Source organism: Capra hircus, chromosome 4 (assembly GCF_001704415.2).
Source record: "Capra hircus breed San Clemente chromosome 4, ASM170441v1, whole genome shotgun sequence".
In the NCBI taxonomy this organism is placed as follows: Eukaryota; Metazoa; Chordata; class Mammalia; order Artiodactyla; family Bovidae; genus Capra; species Capra hircus.
In genome coordinates, this window is record NC_030811.1 from 37,755,417 (window position 1) to 37,771,663 (window position 16,247).

Sequence of the window (16,247 nt, forward strand, 5' to 3'; positions counted from 1 at the left end):
TGGATGGCATCACCAACACCATGGACATAAGTGTGAACAAGCTCCAAGAGTTGGTGATGGACAGGGAAGCCTGGAGTGCTGCAGTCCATGGGGTCGCAGAGTCAGATAGGACTGAACGACTAAACTGAACTGAACTGAACCAAAAAAAGGAAGGGGATGAAGAGGAAAAAAATGACTTCTTTCAGTAAATTACAATCTCGTAGAGGAACTAAAATATCTATAGGAAAAATTGCATCTCAAAGCAGATTATATTAACTCTGAACAGTCATCCAGAGTGTTTGGGAGTATAAAGGAAAGATAAAATGCCCAGTGCATTTAAAAACAGATAGTGATTAATACAAATAAACTCTGTAAGAAAGTGTTTAAGACCATGCTGGACTCCAAAATAAATTCTGGAAGAGAATATTTTCCTAGATATTATAATGCAGGTATAGTGACATTATTTCTCTAAAGTCTGTGTAAAACTCTGGTGAAGTTTTCTTATCCTGCCTTAATCTCAAGCTATTTTGGCAACTCTGTAAATCCAGGTATTACTAGATGAAAGCTTAACGTTAAGTCATTTGTTAGCACATATAAACTTCAACGCGAATGGCGCTATTCAGAATGGCAGCACAGAAATCATCAGAGTTCTAAACAACTGACTCCCTTTCTTGTGCCTCAGTATGGCTGAATATCAAAACTCTAGGTTTCCTTTGTCTTTCCGAGCCATTCAGAAATACAGTGTGAAAGCAAACTGCCACAAGCTAGATGGTTGGATGGCATCACCCACTCAACGGACATGAGTTTGAGCAAGCTCCAGGAGTCGGTGAAGGACAGGGAAGCCTGGCAGTCCATGGGGTCACAAAGAGTTGGACAAGACTGAGAAATTGGACAACAACAACAGTGGCTTTCCAAAACATCAAAGTGCAGCGTAAAACTGTAGACAAATGATAAGGAGAATGAAGAAGAATGTTAATCATAAACACTTGGGTAAAGGTAGAAGATAAGAAGGGTCCAGAGGAGAAACAGGGAGAGTCAAGCCAAGGCCCCCAACATGAAGAGAATCTGAGGAAAAAAGAAGGAAGTCTTTTCCAGGTGACTATCGGTTTTGTGACAGGTACTGTGCAAGATTCTAAGTATATAAAATGCGGAAAAGATATTTTGGGGGCGATTTTATTATTGTCGCATTTACACTGCACCTCCCCACCAGATCTGCCTGGGGGAGGATTATAGTTCCTGCCCCATCAACATCAAGCTTGGCTGTGGGACTTGACTTGGCTAATGAAATGTGAGTGGAAGTGCCATGTGCTACTTCTGAGCAGAAGGTGTAAGAGCTATCACATACTCTTACCATGCCTTTTCCCCTCTAGTATGAGCCCCATGATGTTCCAGACTGGGTTTGCTTCTCCAGCCTGGGTCTCAGAGTAAAGGGAAGATGAACACGTCTGTGCACATTTTCATGAGTGAGAAACCAACCTGCTCTTAAAAGCCAATGAGGTATTGCCACCACGGCATGACCTACTGTAAAGAGCCTGATACAATGGTTCACTGTCAAGAGCAGAAATGCAGAAAGGCAGAGGAGGTTGAAATCTAACAATAACAACAATAAAAAGCCAGTGGAGTTACTGAGCAGAAAAGCATTAAAGGTATTTACAGAAACACCTCAGAAAGGAACTCAAATTGAAAAGATGATGGACAAAGTGCACGGTTTAGCAAATGGAGTGTGAGAGGCAGTCATGTAATTGATAGAGGTAGCATAGTACTGAGCGAGGACAGCAAGGCCAGGATCATTTGCCCAACAGATGGCAGATTATTTAGAGAAAATAATATGTGAACTCAGACATGTGATTTACTCAGGTAGATCTAGAACCAGGCTGATCTAAAGCCTACGTCCTAAAGGGGGCAATTAGGAAGGTATGACACCCCTAAGGCCACATTTTTCAAAATAAGTACGGGTAGAGTTTGGAGGTACTTAATGGTTTGTCTAAGGCACTTACAGCCACACCTAAAACATCTCTGTGGAACATCCATTTATTGAGGTTGAATGAAGCTAATGGATAAATCATCATTTTGCCACCACTAAGCCGCCTTGCTATGATGTAGAATGAAAAACTGCATAGAGATGAAACAGAACTTCACAGATGTCTCCTATCTTCAGACATCTGCTTTAGGGCTCTGTTCTACTGCTGTTCTGCTCCTTCCCTAGAAGAATGCAAGAAGTACTCAGCTAAGGTAGGCCTCACGTCTCACCCAGAAGGATGCTCTCCCTGCAGGAAGTAATACAAAGCCAACCAGAGTAAATAATGGTTCTGAGTTACCACAACTGCCTAGAGTACCTGGAAACAATAAAAGAACAGTGTGGAAGGGCATTCTTTTCCCAAATATTTAAGGAATAAAGCACGTCAAATTAAGTCCACAATTAAGTCTCTGCCTTTTCTTTGAGCACTAGAAAGACAATGAGATATTCAGGTTCTAATCTATACACTGAATTCATCTAGCCCAAGGAGGTCAATAAAAAAAACTTTAAATAAATTAAGAATCCCAGGAGAAATGTTAAATATTGTGAGTGGAAGAAAGTTCAAACTGTATAATAATGGCTTAACTAGAGGAGTTCAATTTAACTAGATAAACTGGAAGCTAATTTAAATAACTTTATTCTTTTCCAATTATTAACATTCCTAATTTTCCCCATGACTATTAAGGTTCATAAAGCATTTGGTAATAACCATACTGAATTTCATATAAAGTTCTGCCTGAGTCAAAAAAGTAAAAGTCTCTGAAGAGAAATTTTTCACCTACAATATGTCACAGCGTAGTTCTTTTGCACAGAACCTATTGCATAATAAAATTTATGCATCATTATTCTATCTGAATCACAAGTAAGGTTTAAATGAGAAATAAATTCTTATAGCACTGCTCAGATTTCACTGAATCTAAAGTTCATTCCACATTCCTCTGAAAATTTCCATTTCAGCAATTCATCCTTGGATTATGTACTGTGCGTGTTTATGTGTACCGAAAAGAGATTCAAAATTCCACAACCTTGAGAATTTTTCCTGCTATTTCTTACTATTGTTATCAACAGGACAAGATAAAATTATTATTCTAACTCTTGGTCACACTCTCCTCAGGGTTTATGGGCAAGTGAATCTTATTATAAAAGTTGTCTGCATTGCCAACTAATACTCCTATTTGGAAAAGATCCTAGAAGGATTCACCACCCACCTGGCATATAGTATAATAACATGGCCTTGGTGTTACTCAGAGGTTCTTCATTTTTTCAAATGAATCATTTATCAGTGTCAGGAGCAGCTGTCTCTCAAGCCCAGAAGGTCCCTCAGGCCTCACTTTCTTCCCACACAGCCTGAGGGAATGACTTGCTTCTCTCTCCTCATTAAAGCTACTTCCACCCACTCCCTCCCTTGGGTGTCCCACCCTCAAAGGGCTGGGGAGAAGAAAGCTGTCTCCCCAGTCTTCTATTTCCTGGCTGTCCTGGAAAACAACCCAGGGTCATTTTGGGTTTCATCATGAAGCCACCAAGAATTAATAGGCAAGCAAAAGTATTCATGGTTTTAAAAGCTTACAAAGGTCTGAGAATCATTGTGTCGTTTAAAAAAAATCCCTTTTTTTCTCTTGCTAAGTGGTTTCTTGAAGCTGTTGCTTTCCTCCCCTGGTCCTGTGAGCACCTCTCCTGGTAATCTGCCTCTAAGGATTAGACTGAAGTATAAAATCTAATTAAATAGCTGGAGAAAGAATGCAGCAGGCACACCTCCATGGAAGGTTTCAGATATCTGTTACCCAACACAAAGAAATTACATTCCATATCTAATTAAATGTGTTTCCAAGTTGTTTTACATCAGATTGGTCCTCAGAAACACCAGTTTCTTAATTATTTGTTTATATGTCTTCAGGGGAGGGGAGGGCAGAGAAGGGTGCCCAGACCCAGACAGGCTGGGCTCTTGGGTAGTTCTCACATAAGTCTCTCTTCAGCACCTCGGACAGGTCCCAGACTCAGCTGTTCTTAAACTTTCAAGAGTTAATCTATGCAGTGTCAAAGGACCAGCTGTAAAGGCCACCACATCAAAGTTTCCTATTGCACTTTGGTAAGCGCAATGAAGTGTTACAGACGGATTTCCTACAAGTTGAGTCAGGTTCCTGGTAAGGAAAGCTACCACAGACTGACACACAAAGATAGTATCTCTAAGTCCTACGACTATGGCAAACTGTCTCTGGGCATTGGACTTAAAAACAGGACTGCATTAAGCTATGATGAATAACACTGGAAGATTAATGTCATGTCTTTTATTGTTTAGGTACATTAAATTCCAAAGCACTAAAAAAGATATTATATATACTTATGCCTAGGACTTCAGGAGCCAATACGGAGGTAAAATTTTGTTAGCTCACTTTTGACCCAGTTACTTTTGCCTGAAAGAAAGAAGACAAACATATTAATTTTACCAGACTGTATATACAATTCATAGAATGAATTAACTAAACTCATGGCAACAGTGTCTATAAACTCAGGGGCACCATGCCCCATACTATAATACCATGTGCATGACACCTTTGTTCAGGGAATATATACCACTGTGTCCCTGAGTGTACTTGCAAAACCAAATCCAGTGCATTTTATTTGTAAGATTATACAGATGTAGCTAAACATCTTAAGGCAACAAGTATGTAATACTTATTAAACAAGCAATGTTTTGTTGGATTGACTTGTTAAAATATGGTAAATGTAATACTGATTTATATTCAGATGTAGCTTTTGTTTTAAAAATAGAAAAAAAAGCAAGCAGCATCCACAAGACAGAAAATTTTTTATTAACTATCCTCTTTAACTAAGAAATGGTGAGTTGATGATTAAAACGGAGTCCAAGTGGAAGGAAGTCCAAGTCCAAGCACAAACAGATGTATAAAACTTGGATCTGAAGAGATGTAACTTCAAAAATTGTGATTTCACAACATCAAGTCCTGCCTGTTCACCTGTGATCATGAACCTATAGAAGTTCCTAGAGTTACATTATTATTTTTGGCCTTTACTGACATTTTTTTTCCCTGAAAAGGTTAAGTAACACATCAAAATTAAAACTGGCTCAATTTCTCAGAGTTCAGACAGGTTAACTCAGTCTTAAAAGTAATGTGGGTACATTTTGTGATCATTTTTGAAGCTGAGAAGATAATTAGATTATCAAGGAGATGAGATTTAACAGAGTCATAATCAGCAACTTGATGAACAGATAACTAATAGTGTCTGAATCCACTGATGATCAAAGACCACATTAGGCTGCTCAACACTCCAGGCACTCCTGGTTTACTAAGAAATAATGCTCTATTCTGACAAGCTCAGGTTCCGGTTCAGTTGGAAGATGACAGTTTTTCAAAGGTAAAAGCAGCAGGATCTCAGGAACATACATTTTTTGCTTCCTTGCTTTGAGCTCTTTGTAGTTATAGGAGCTCTCATTAAGAAACTAGCATTGATTTCATAAACCGATTTCTTTATTTTTAAAGATTTCTTTTGTAAATCTTCATGCAAAAGACACAAGATAGACAGGAGACTGGAGTACATTTTGAAATCACATTTCTGGGCTGATGGGAGTAGGGGGTGGTACAGAGAAGGAAGAGAGATATCAAAGAGGACATCTCAGCTTCCACAGTTTTATCCGAGATTCATGGCCCAATTTCCAGCTATCCTTGTCAGCAATCCCAACAGCACCTATGATCTGAAAACCAAATCAAATATCTTTTGCCTTTCAATAAAGTAAAATTAGAAAGCTAGCTAGCAATTACACATACCATTTTCCATGTATTTCCCTTAAGCCAACTAACTTGAGTTTATACAGATCTCTACTCTGAGCTTTTGGATCACAGCTACTCTATTGTGTGTTCAAGGAGATAGACTGCCTAGTTAGAACTGTTAAACTCACCAGAGCAGGCAGGCCAGATATTGACATAGTTATATATTATTTTTCTAAACATGTACCCACAGGTTATGATCAATCAAATAACCTAGAAACTCCCTCAAAAGTTGTTATTAAGAAGAAACATTTTAAATTTTGTAAAATATTTGCACAGTAAGATGGTTTTCAGCATTACGGAATTCTCATAGAAACTTAGGGTTAACCAGAAAAAGCAGCAAACTTTATTTCCAGAGAGGCAGACATATATGAATTCTCTTAAAATATATTGTGCAATTATTGAGTGCAAACTCTAATAGAAACCAAGTATAAATGCAAGCAACAAGACTCAGCAACTCTCTCAGGAGTTGCTTGGAAGAAATTAATGGTATCAGTTAATGAATTGATAAGCTAAGTCGCTTCAACTGCATCTGACTCTTTGCAACCCCACGGACGGTAGCCCACCAGGTTCCTCCGTCCATGGGATTCTCCAGGCAAGAATACTGGAGTAGGTTGCCATTTCCTTCTCCAGGGTATCTTCCTGACCCAGGGATCAAACCCGTGATCCTTACATCTCCCACATTGGCAGGTGGGTTCTTTGTCACTGGCGCCACCTTGAAATGTATTAATGCCTCTGGTCAAAATATTATCTAGTCACAGAAGAGTGAGCTTGCTCTAAAACACAATACATGAAAAAAATAACTACAAATTGGAGAATGTAACTGGGATTCAAAGACTGAATAACACTCTACATAATTACAATGACTTACTACTTAGTGACTAAAAGTACATAAAGCTCTTAGAAGATGGAGAATACTGTACATGCCAGCTGATAATTATGGAGTAGCATGGAACTAGAGCAGCTTCAAAATTTCAGGGAGGGGACCAGAGCCTTTCTCTAGTCTTGATAACTCAGGTTAGAATCAAGTCCAGGCAATGTGAGACACTCTCCAAGGGCTATTTGCTGCCAAAAATTAGGATCAAAGAGATGAAGTAGATGACAATGAAGGGAGGCTTTGATATTGAATGAGGGAGGAGGCATGGAAAATCTAAGGCAAAAGGTGCATACAGAGATATGTGTGACACGGAGGGATATAATGACCAAGTACCTAGCAGGTGTTAGAGAACATAGATTTCTTTAATGACTGCAACAGGCTGCTCTCCTTTAAACATTTTATAACCTGATGAGGATACAGATGCACACTTAAAATAACTGTCATATTTAAAAAAATGGAACAAGAGCTATTGGATAAGCTACAAAAAAAAAAAATGTACTCTGGAGGACACAGAGAAAGAGAGAGCCTGGCTGAGGAGACTGGACAGACATTAGCTAAGAAATATCTTGTAAGCTGACCTTAAGCAAAGGTGGGACTTGAACATATGGAGATGGCAGGGCAGGCAAAGATGGTTCAATCATAACAAAGCATCTGCAGTGGAGAAAGTGGAAGAACAGCTTGGAAGCTAGCAGGCAGGCCCTAAATAACACCATCAGACATAGGAACAACCAACTATTCCTTTTTATATCATGGTTACCTGTGTTACAAAGAAATAGTTCTAGGATATCTGCTCAAGAAAATCGAAGAATTTTTCAGAATGTAACTGTCGTTTGCCATAAATAAAAATTTTATCCACACATTAACACACTGTAGGAGTACATTTCATATTGACTCTTTTTTTCAAACTTTTCTGTAATTTTTAATTATTTATGGACATATGTCCTAAAAAGTGTCATGAAACTGCTTACAAATATTCACACACTATTCAACACTTCTTCCATTCCAGAAATTAAAATGTGCTCTAGGAACATGCTCCAAATGATCATTTCTGCCACCAATTCAGCTTCAAGTTAGACAAATGCTTTAAAGTTTATGTGCAAAGCACTACATTCTGTGCAGAGAAAAAGATGAAAGTGGCCACGTAGGACCCCTAGGCAGAGGAGAGATCAGTATGAAGACATGACTCCAGCTTCCAGACAATGGATTATCCTAATAATGAGAATCGCTGGCTGTGGATCCTCCAAACTGGAGAGATTTCAACGTCCCAATATCTCTCCCCTTCCTCATCTGTGTTATACCAAATAGGCCGTCACCTGGTGGTGGGCATGGAGAGCTACGCGGAATTTCAGTGGGGACTGAGAAGCCGTGGAGATGGGAGCAGAAGTGAGATTGCCTTCCCCTCTGTATGAGAAGGTCTAATTTCAGCTTGTGCCTCCATTAGGGTTCCACATCTGTACTCGCTGAAATGTGATCAAAGCTGGTTATCTGGGCCCCACCAGCCCCAAGGTTATTATTTTGTTGTAAACTGCACATCGGCCACAAGCATGGTATCTTAGTAGGCAAGTTTACGAACAGGAAGGAGAGAACCCAAAGACCTTTCTTCTACTTGGGGACCTACTCTGGATTCCTTAACACAGCTGTTAGCGGGCACTCCAGTGAACCGACAAGAAAGCACCCAATGCCCACAGCAGTCATTTCTGCTACTTGTCAGCAGTGCTGGTAAGAAAGGAAACAAAATAAACCCTCTGGGAAGGAAAGGGTAAAGTCACATCTCATTCTTCCTGCTGGATATTTCTAATCCTTGCTTTCCTTACCACTTGTCCATGGAAAGCCCTGAGTTCTCAGGGGGTGGGAGTGATTCACCTGATTCCCACTTGCTGGACCCTCCTCTCCCTTCCTCCCTGTCCTAACTGAGCTGTTCATAAAATCTAGACCACAAAATCCACGACAACGTGGAGCACAAAGGACAATGAGAGCATATGCATAGACCCTTCAACCAGGCTTCTGGGCTAACACAAATAAAATAACTTTTAGGAAAGTAAGTCTGGCATTAAAAAGAGAATTGGGAGTTAGAATAAGATAAAAGCTAAACCTAAAGCTCAAGCTCAAACACCCATTTTCACCATGAACAAGCAGGGAATTACTGCAGGGAATTATATGAATTATTATAAGGACTTTTATGATTTTCTTCAAGAGAATTTAGAAGCAAGCCCAAAATGTGTGAATACTTTCTAGAACATATTAGTAGTCTACTATTGATGTAATACTAATTGAGCATGGTCAGATGACTATAATATAATGCACCAATCCGAAAAAAAGTTCACTTTATACTATACATAATATCTTTTTGGATTTGAAATATATATACACAGAAAAAAATAAATCTAGATGTCCTAGGTCAATGTTCTCAGTGAACGCAGCTGTAAGATAATGCCTTCGGGGACTTCCCTGGCAGTCCACTGGTTAAGACTTTGCTTTTCAACACAGTGGGCGTGGGTTTCATCCCTGGTCTGGGAGTTAAAATTCCACCTGTCTCATGGCCAAAAACCCCAAACCTAAAACAGAGAGATGTTATGGGGAGGGAGGTGGGAGGGGGGTTCATGTTTGGGAACACATGTAAGAATTAAAGATTTTAAAATTAAAAATTAATTAATTTAAAAAAACACACACAAAAAAGAAACAATATTGTAAACAAATTCAATAAAAACTTCAAAAATGGTCCACATCAAAAAAATGTTTAAATATAATGCTTTCTGCCTTTAGAATAATGATTCACGTTAATACTAAAAATATTAGGCTTTGCAGAGGTCACCACAATCTTGATAGATCCTTCATTCTTGGTTAATATTTCTACACAAGGACTATGACTTTTTTCAGCATATGCAGTGGATGGGAAGTGGTCACCAATATGTACTGGGGATTAAAGGGATTTTTCCCTCTAGAGTATTAATAAATTCAGTCTTCAGCTATTCTTCTTAAACTTTAATATATTTCAATAGAAGATTAATAAACCTGTCTCCTCAACTTCCTCCCACTCCCTCCTTTTTTCCTTTGCTCCCTCTATCTACCAACAAGGTTAAGGTTCCCTCCCTCCTTGTGGCATGAAAATGACTATAATTTACTCTTTCTGATTAAAACAAAAAATATAAAAATGAACATCGACAAATGCAAGATAGTTTGATGCCAGAGTATTTCCAAAGGGAACCAAACAGGGTCAGGAGTCTCCCTGAGAAATACTATTCCTACATTTCCATTCTGCTCATTTTATTCTTATAAAGTAGAATTGCTTGTTCAAGTTTCCCTAAATGTTGAAGTTTTAACTGTATCCTGAAATCTGCTAATGATCTTGCCAGAACTTAGGTGCTGTTCTTCAAGAATGACAGCGTACTTACTATTGGCTCCACAATATTTGTTAATGTATAAAGTGACAAGAATAGATGGCAGAGCAGTATTAAACTGATAAAAGCTGACGACTCAGCCAACTGCACTTTTCTCTGATACCTTAGACAAAAAAAAACAGTTCTCACCTTGTTCAGTCAACAAAGTCCAAAAAGAACTAAAAATTCACCAGAACTGGAAAATGCAAAGTACTGCCTTACCTGAATGCATTCCTGAGCTTCATGCTTCCCAAGGTCAGCCTTCTGGGGTGCTAAAATATCCTACTATAATGAAAGGGATAGAGAAAAAAAATCTAACAGCAGAGAACTAATTGGCTCCACAGGGACACACTAGACAGGAAGACCAAGTTTCAAAGGAAAGAGTGTAATTCTCAAGTAGGAAAAACTATAAACATGAGTCACTTCTTCTATCCAAACCAGTCCCTTCAAGCAGACATTGGGGACCTCCCTGCAAAGTAACAAGGGCACTGATTGACAAGTTTATATGTGAGAAGTTGCTGGCATCCAGGTCAATAATCTGCACGAGCGCTATCTTAGCGCATGAGAAGTGTAAGAGAACTCACCAAATGAGGACATAAGGGAACGTGGAGAATCTGTTCTCCTGGAGGAGACTTGGGGGGTGGGGGGGTGCCTTCTTCTATGGGCCAACATCCAACGTTTCTCTAAGAATTCTCTCTTCTATCTTCATAAATCCAAAGTTCTCTATACTATTTAGCGATTTGGATAAGAACTAGTTTTCTCTCTGTTACTGCTTTCTTCTCCAACTCCCCTCTCTCTTTCCACATTTTCAGATAGAATGAGATCACTGTCATTCATATTAAATTGAGTTCCTATCTGTCCAACCTTTAGTCTTAGAATGAAATTGGAGACACTCAGGAAAGTGCTTTGGTGGAGACTAGTCTACCTGGTTCTACCTGCTGGATTTTATATTGCCTGTGGGTGAGGAAAAGAAATAGCCTCTCCAGTTAGAATGCAGTCAAAAACTCTGATACACAAATGAAAAAAAAGAAACCTCCAGGGCCAAGGATCTGAAAACAGAAGCAAAGGGAGTGACATAAAACCTGTGCTGATTTTCCATTGCTAAGCTGTCATCACTGACGCCATGCACACTTATCTCTGAAGCCACAATTTCATCTGTAGACATTGGTGGCTACAACAAAAGCAGAGAAATAAACCCATGTCCTTACATTGTCCTCATGTCCAAATCCCATTTTCCAAAGTTGGTTGTTCCAGCCCACCTCTAAATTGAATTTTCTAACCTGAGAGAGCCCTGCTTCTTTTTCCCTGACTCTAATGCATGCTCTCTACAGGTGATATGCTAGCCACGTATCAAGCCCTAGTGTTATAAACAAATAATTTTCAAAATAGCTTATTTATTCATGTGTCTGTTAAACACTGGAGAAGAAAATGGTAACCCAGACCAGTATTCTTGCCTGGGATATCCCATGAACAGAGGAGCCTGGCAGGGTGCAGTCCATGGGATGGCAAAGAGTCGAACATGACCGAGCAACCAAGTGCTGCTACTACTGTTAAACACGTAGCACCCTGAGAAAGGAACAAATTTCACAAACTGCGTTTTTCAACCTTTTTTCATTATCGCCGCCCTTGAGGAAATGTTCTGGGCATTTTTTTCCTAATCATACCCCTTCATAAAATCTTGATACCATAGATATACTATCAGTATTTATGTGACATATTCTCATAAAAAAAGCACAATATTGTTCATCCAATAAGAATCAGTCTTCTCCCTCTTAAGGAGATGTAATCTCTGTTGAGAATTCGTGATCTTGATGCATGCAGCAACTGAAGAAATTATGCCGGAAATATTATGCCAGAAATATATAATACTACTGATAATATTTGGTGGAATATAAATCACTAAAAAGATCGCCTTTCCTTGAGATCAGTAATCTGTACTGAAGAGCTCCAGGAAAGCAAAGGCTCTATCCCCTGAGATTCTAAAACACAAATATTCCTGCAGTGCCCACTACCTCTTTGCCTTACACAGAAAAAGTCTACAAAATTAACCAGCGTCTCCTTCAAGTTAATACCAAGCCCAGTTGAATGAGTTCTTTCTTCAATATCAAAGCATTGCATTTACGCACTAAAACACAAAGTCAACCCATTTCCCACTCCAGAAACTAGATAAATGTACTTGCCTCTTGCCGTTTGAAGTTCTGGACATATTCTTCAAACTGTTCATCTTTTGTCTCATCAGCTTTCCCAAGCTTCTGAAGAACCTAGTTCGTGAACAAAACAAAATGGCTCTATTTACTAATGCTTTCAACAGTCTGTGGAAGAAGGCTATTGCTTCACTCCTCTGAGGAGATCTCCCTCTTAGCACTGCTAGTTTTTCTATTCTGGAAGCAGCATGGCTCAGGGCCTTTGAAGTTGGACAGACTTGGATTTTAAGCACAGTTCCACCATTCAAAGGCTGAATGACCTTCAGGAAGAGTCATGCTATAGTGAAATATTTATTTATTCACATGTGTTTTCTCCAGTAGGTTGTACATGTCTTAAAGACAAAAACTGGGCCTTGTCTTTTTGTCCAAAGTATCTGGCACAATGCTTGATGCATAATAGTTGCTCAATTTTTTGTTAAACAATGAACCAAAGTTATTTGAGGAAAGTATTAGCCGATTTCATAGGGATGGTTTTAGAATTACTGGAGCCAGGTACATGGTAAGTTCTCCCCCACCATCTCCTGATAGACCCTTCAATTCAATAATTGCTCAAAGAAGGCCGTGGGAGCACAAGGCCCATATGAAGCACTGGTCATCCAGAAACATATAAATGAATAAAACAAGGTCCCAGGACTTAATCTTAAGAAACTTATTACCTAATGAAGTAGACAAGGCAAGTTTACAAATAAATCAAGACAATGTGTAATAAGCAACATGAAGGGGTTACAAGATGTTAGCAGCAATATTCCTTCAGGGAATGCTGGTGGAGATTATTCAAAATGTGCTGGAACCCAACAATTCCACTCCTGGGCCATATCTTGACAAAACTCAAAGAGATACATGCACCCCAATGTTCATTGCAGCACTATTTACAATAGCCAAGAGATTGCAGCAACTTAAATACACATCGACACATGAATGGAAAAAGGAGATGTGGTACATATATGCAATGAAATGCTACTCAGCAATAGAAGAGTGAGGAAATGCCATTTGCAGCAACATGGATGGACCTAGAGAGTATCATACTAAGTGAAATAAAAGAAAGAAAGTACCATATAATATCATTTGTACATGTAGTCTAAAATACGGCACAAATTTATTTACAGATTTATTTTTATTTGTGCTTATTCACAGCACAAACAGAAACAGATTCATAGATATAGGAAACAAACATGGTTACCAAAGGGGAAAGAAGGTGGAGGAGGAATGAATTAGGAATTAGGCATTAGCAGAAACAAACTACCATATATAAAATAGGTAAACAACAAGGTCCTACTGTATAGCACAGGGAACTATATTCAGTGTCTTGTAATAAACCATAATGGAAAAGAATATAAAGATATATATATATACATATATGAATCACTTTGCTGTATACCGGAAACTAACATAACACTGTAATCAACTACAACTTTGAAAATGTGCTGGGAACTCCAGCAGAAAGGAATGGGGCAGAGTACACTGCAGCCAAGGAAGCAGCCTAAGAAGGGCCATTGGAAAAATCATGGTGGACTGGGCGTAAGTGGTGCTGTTTTCCTAGAGCACGGGGCTGGGCATCAGCAGACACAGAAGAAACGGTTCTCAGAAACACAGCAGAAAGTTACTTTGGGCCACAGCAGAAGGATCCGGAGAGCTACATAGAGATCACTATTTAAGGTTCCTATATCTAGTGTCTAAAACACTGACTTATTTAAGAATTTACAGAAGCTCCATAAACGTTGCCTTCTCAGAATTCGTATTCCCTATAGCATTACCAAATATATTTTCCTGAAGCATAAACATTTGGGCATTAAAACATATATTCAAACAAAACACTTTGTATAGCTAAGTTCTAGGGCTTCCCAGCCCGTTCAGTGGTAAAGAATCCACCTGCCAACACAAGGTGGATGACATGAGTTGGATGACAAGGTGGATGACTGACATGAGTTCAGTCCCTGGGTGAGGAAGACACTTTGGAGAGGGAAATAACAACCCACTCCAGTTTTCTTGCCTGGAGAATCCTGTGGACAGAGGAGCCTGGTGGGCTACATTCAATGGGATTACAAAAGAGTCAGACAGGACTTAGCGACTAAACAACAACAAGGGCTAAGTTTTACATCAGCTTATGCTAATTTGTTTCCTAAAATCAAAGATATAATCTTGTACAAATTGAGAATTCCTTAGACCAGTTTAGAACGTCTTAAATAAACCCAAGTATGGAAGTATTTACCCAACAACACAGAGTCCTTGCAAATTCTTCCAAGAAATAAATTTTCTTTGCAGGTAAATAGAAATTATTCTAAGTATGTAAGTAAAAAATGATTATTTTATTCTACTCTAAAGCTAATTGTTTATAACATATGCTAATATTCCTTCCTTTCACATTGATAAACAAAGATTTTTTAAAAAACTTACGTAGACTCGCATATATTACCGATTACTCAACTTCACTCAATTTCATATCACAAAACAATACCACATATGAATAATATGAAAGATATATTATTGCTCATTGCAAATTTATTATTTAAACAGAGTTGGACGAATCCAGTAACATAACTAGTAAAAGGACAAATAATCACTCTATCAGCTAATAATCTCTTCTCAGTTAAGAGTTTCTTTGAGAGAGCAGAAAACACTAAATTTTTCAAAGAACTAGACATTGTAACTAGAGAAAAAGCTGATAAGCATAAAAAACATGATCAAACATACATGTGGAATCTTTTAAAGTTCACAGTTGTTATTCTTGGATGGTAAGATTCAGAGTGATTATTATTTTTCTTTATAATTTGCTATATTTGCCATTATTTCCTCAATGGTCATATGTTACTAAAACAATCAGAAAAAAACATAAAGATAAATAATCAGGAGTTTATCATACTGATAGCCTGTATGCAGGAGATTTATGTATTAGATTATAGTATAAGTGAGAAGGTTGTTCGTAACTGGCTGAAAGACTCTCCTCAAAAGAAACTGATGAGTGAATTACTACCAACTGGAAGAAAGATCTCCAAAGGCAGCCCTTAGGACCTGTGTCTGATTCAGTGGTTCTTGTATAGAGAGGGTTATCAGTAGTACTTACTTCACAGTATCGTATGAAACTACCAAGGGAGCACGTGGAGAGGCAGAGCTTTGGTGCCTACCATGTAATTGTCGCTGTTGTTGTTCAGTCACTGAGTTGTGTGCAACTTTCTTGTGACGCAACTCATTTGCGACCACATGGACTGTAGCCTACCAGGTTCCTCCATCCATGGGATTATCCTGGCAAAAAATACCGGAATGAGTTTCCAGTTCCTCTTCGAGGGCATCTTCCCAACCCAGGGGTCGAACGTACATCTCCTACACTGGCAGGCAGTTCTTTTCTACTGAGCCACCAGGAAGCTCAGCAAATAATTAATGCTCAATAAATGTCTACTCTTATTAGAGATATTATATAACCTGATTAAATAACTTGTCAATGGCCTAAACTTTCATTGGTAAAACGCTGGGGAGGATATTGGATATGTTACATGCTGAGAATAAGGATTCACAAAAAGAACTTTAACAATTGAAATGTAACAAGGATTGAATGTAGGTCAAAATATAACTGTGTAAGTACCAGATTTTGTATTCAACTTACTTTTTTTTTTTTTACTTTTTACTTTTTTATTTATTTATTTTTTGATCTTTTTTTAAATTTTACTTTATAATACTGTATTGGTTTTGCCATACATCAACTTTCAACTATAATACAACACGATGGATGTTAAGAATACATGGTTTCTGCCCTTATGTGGAAATAAGGAGTAATTTCAGCTGACAGTCAATATGAATCGACACAGTGATACTGATGCCAATCTAACATAACCTCAGATTGCATTAACAAGCCTGAGAGATACCAGGAGAGCAGTCTTGAAAGCCTCTCTGTGGTGGACTAGTTGGTATACACAAAGATACATAGACAACCTTGAGCCAGCTGAAAGGGCCCCCAGAAAGGCAGAGAGCTGACACCCTAAGGTAAGAGGCACATGCGACACAATTAGTACACTGCCT

At 38.6% G+C, this 16,247-nt stretch overlaps 1 protein-coding gene across 1 annotated transcript in view; it reads right to left on the reverse strand.

Annotated features, from left to right (window-relative positions):
- AMPH (amphiphysin) overlaps nt 1-16,247 on the reverse strand; it is a 213,542-nt gene that overhangs the window by 97,151 nt on the left and 100,144 nt on the right. Inside the window, exon 2 of the mRNA XM_018046989.1 lies at nt 12,213-12,293. Coding sequence (XP_017902478.1) covers nt 12,213-12,293 — 81 coding nt within the window. The remainder of the gene's footprint in view (nt 1-12,212; nt 12,294-16,247) is intronic.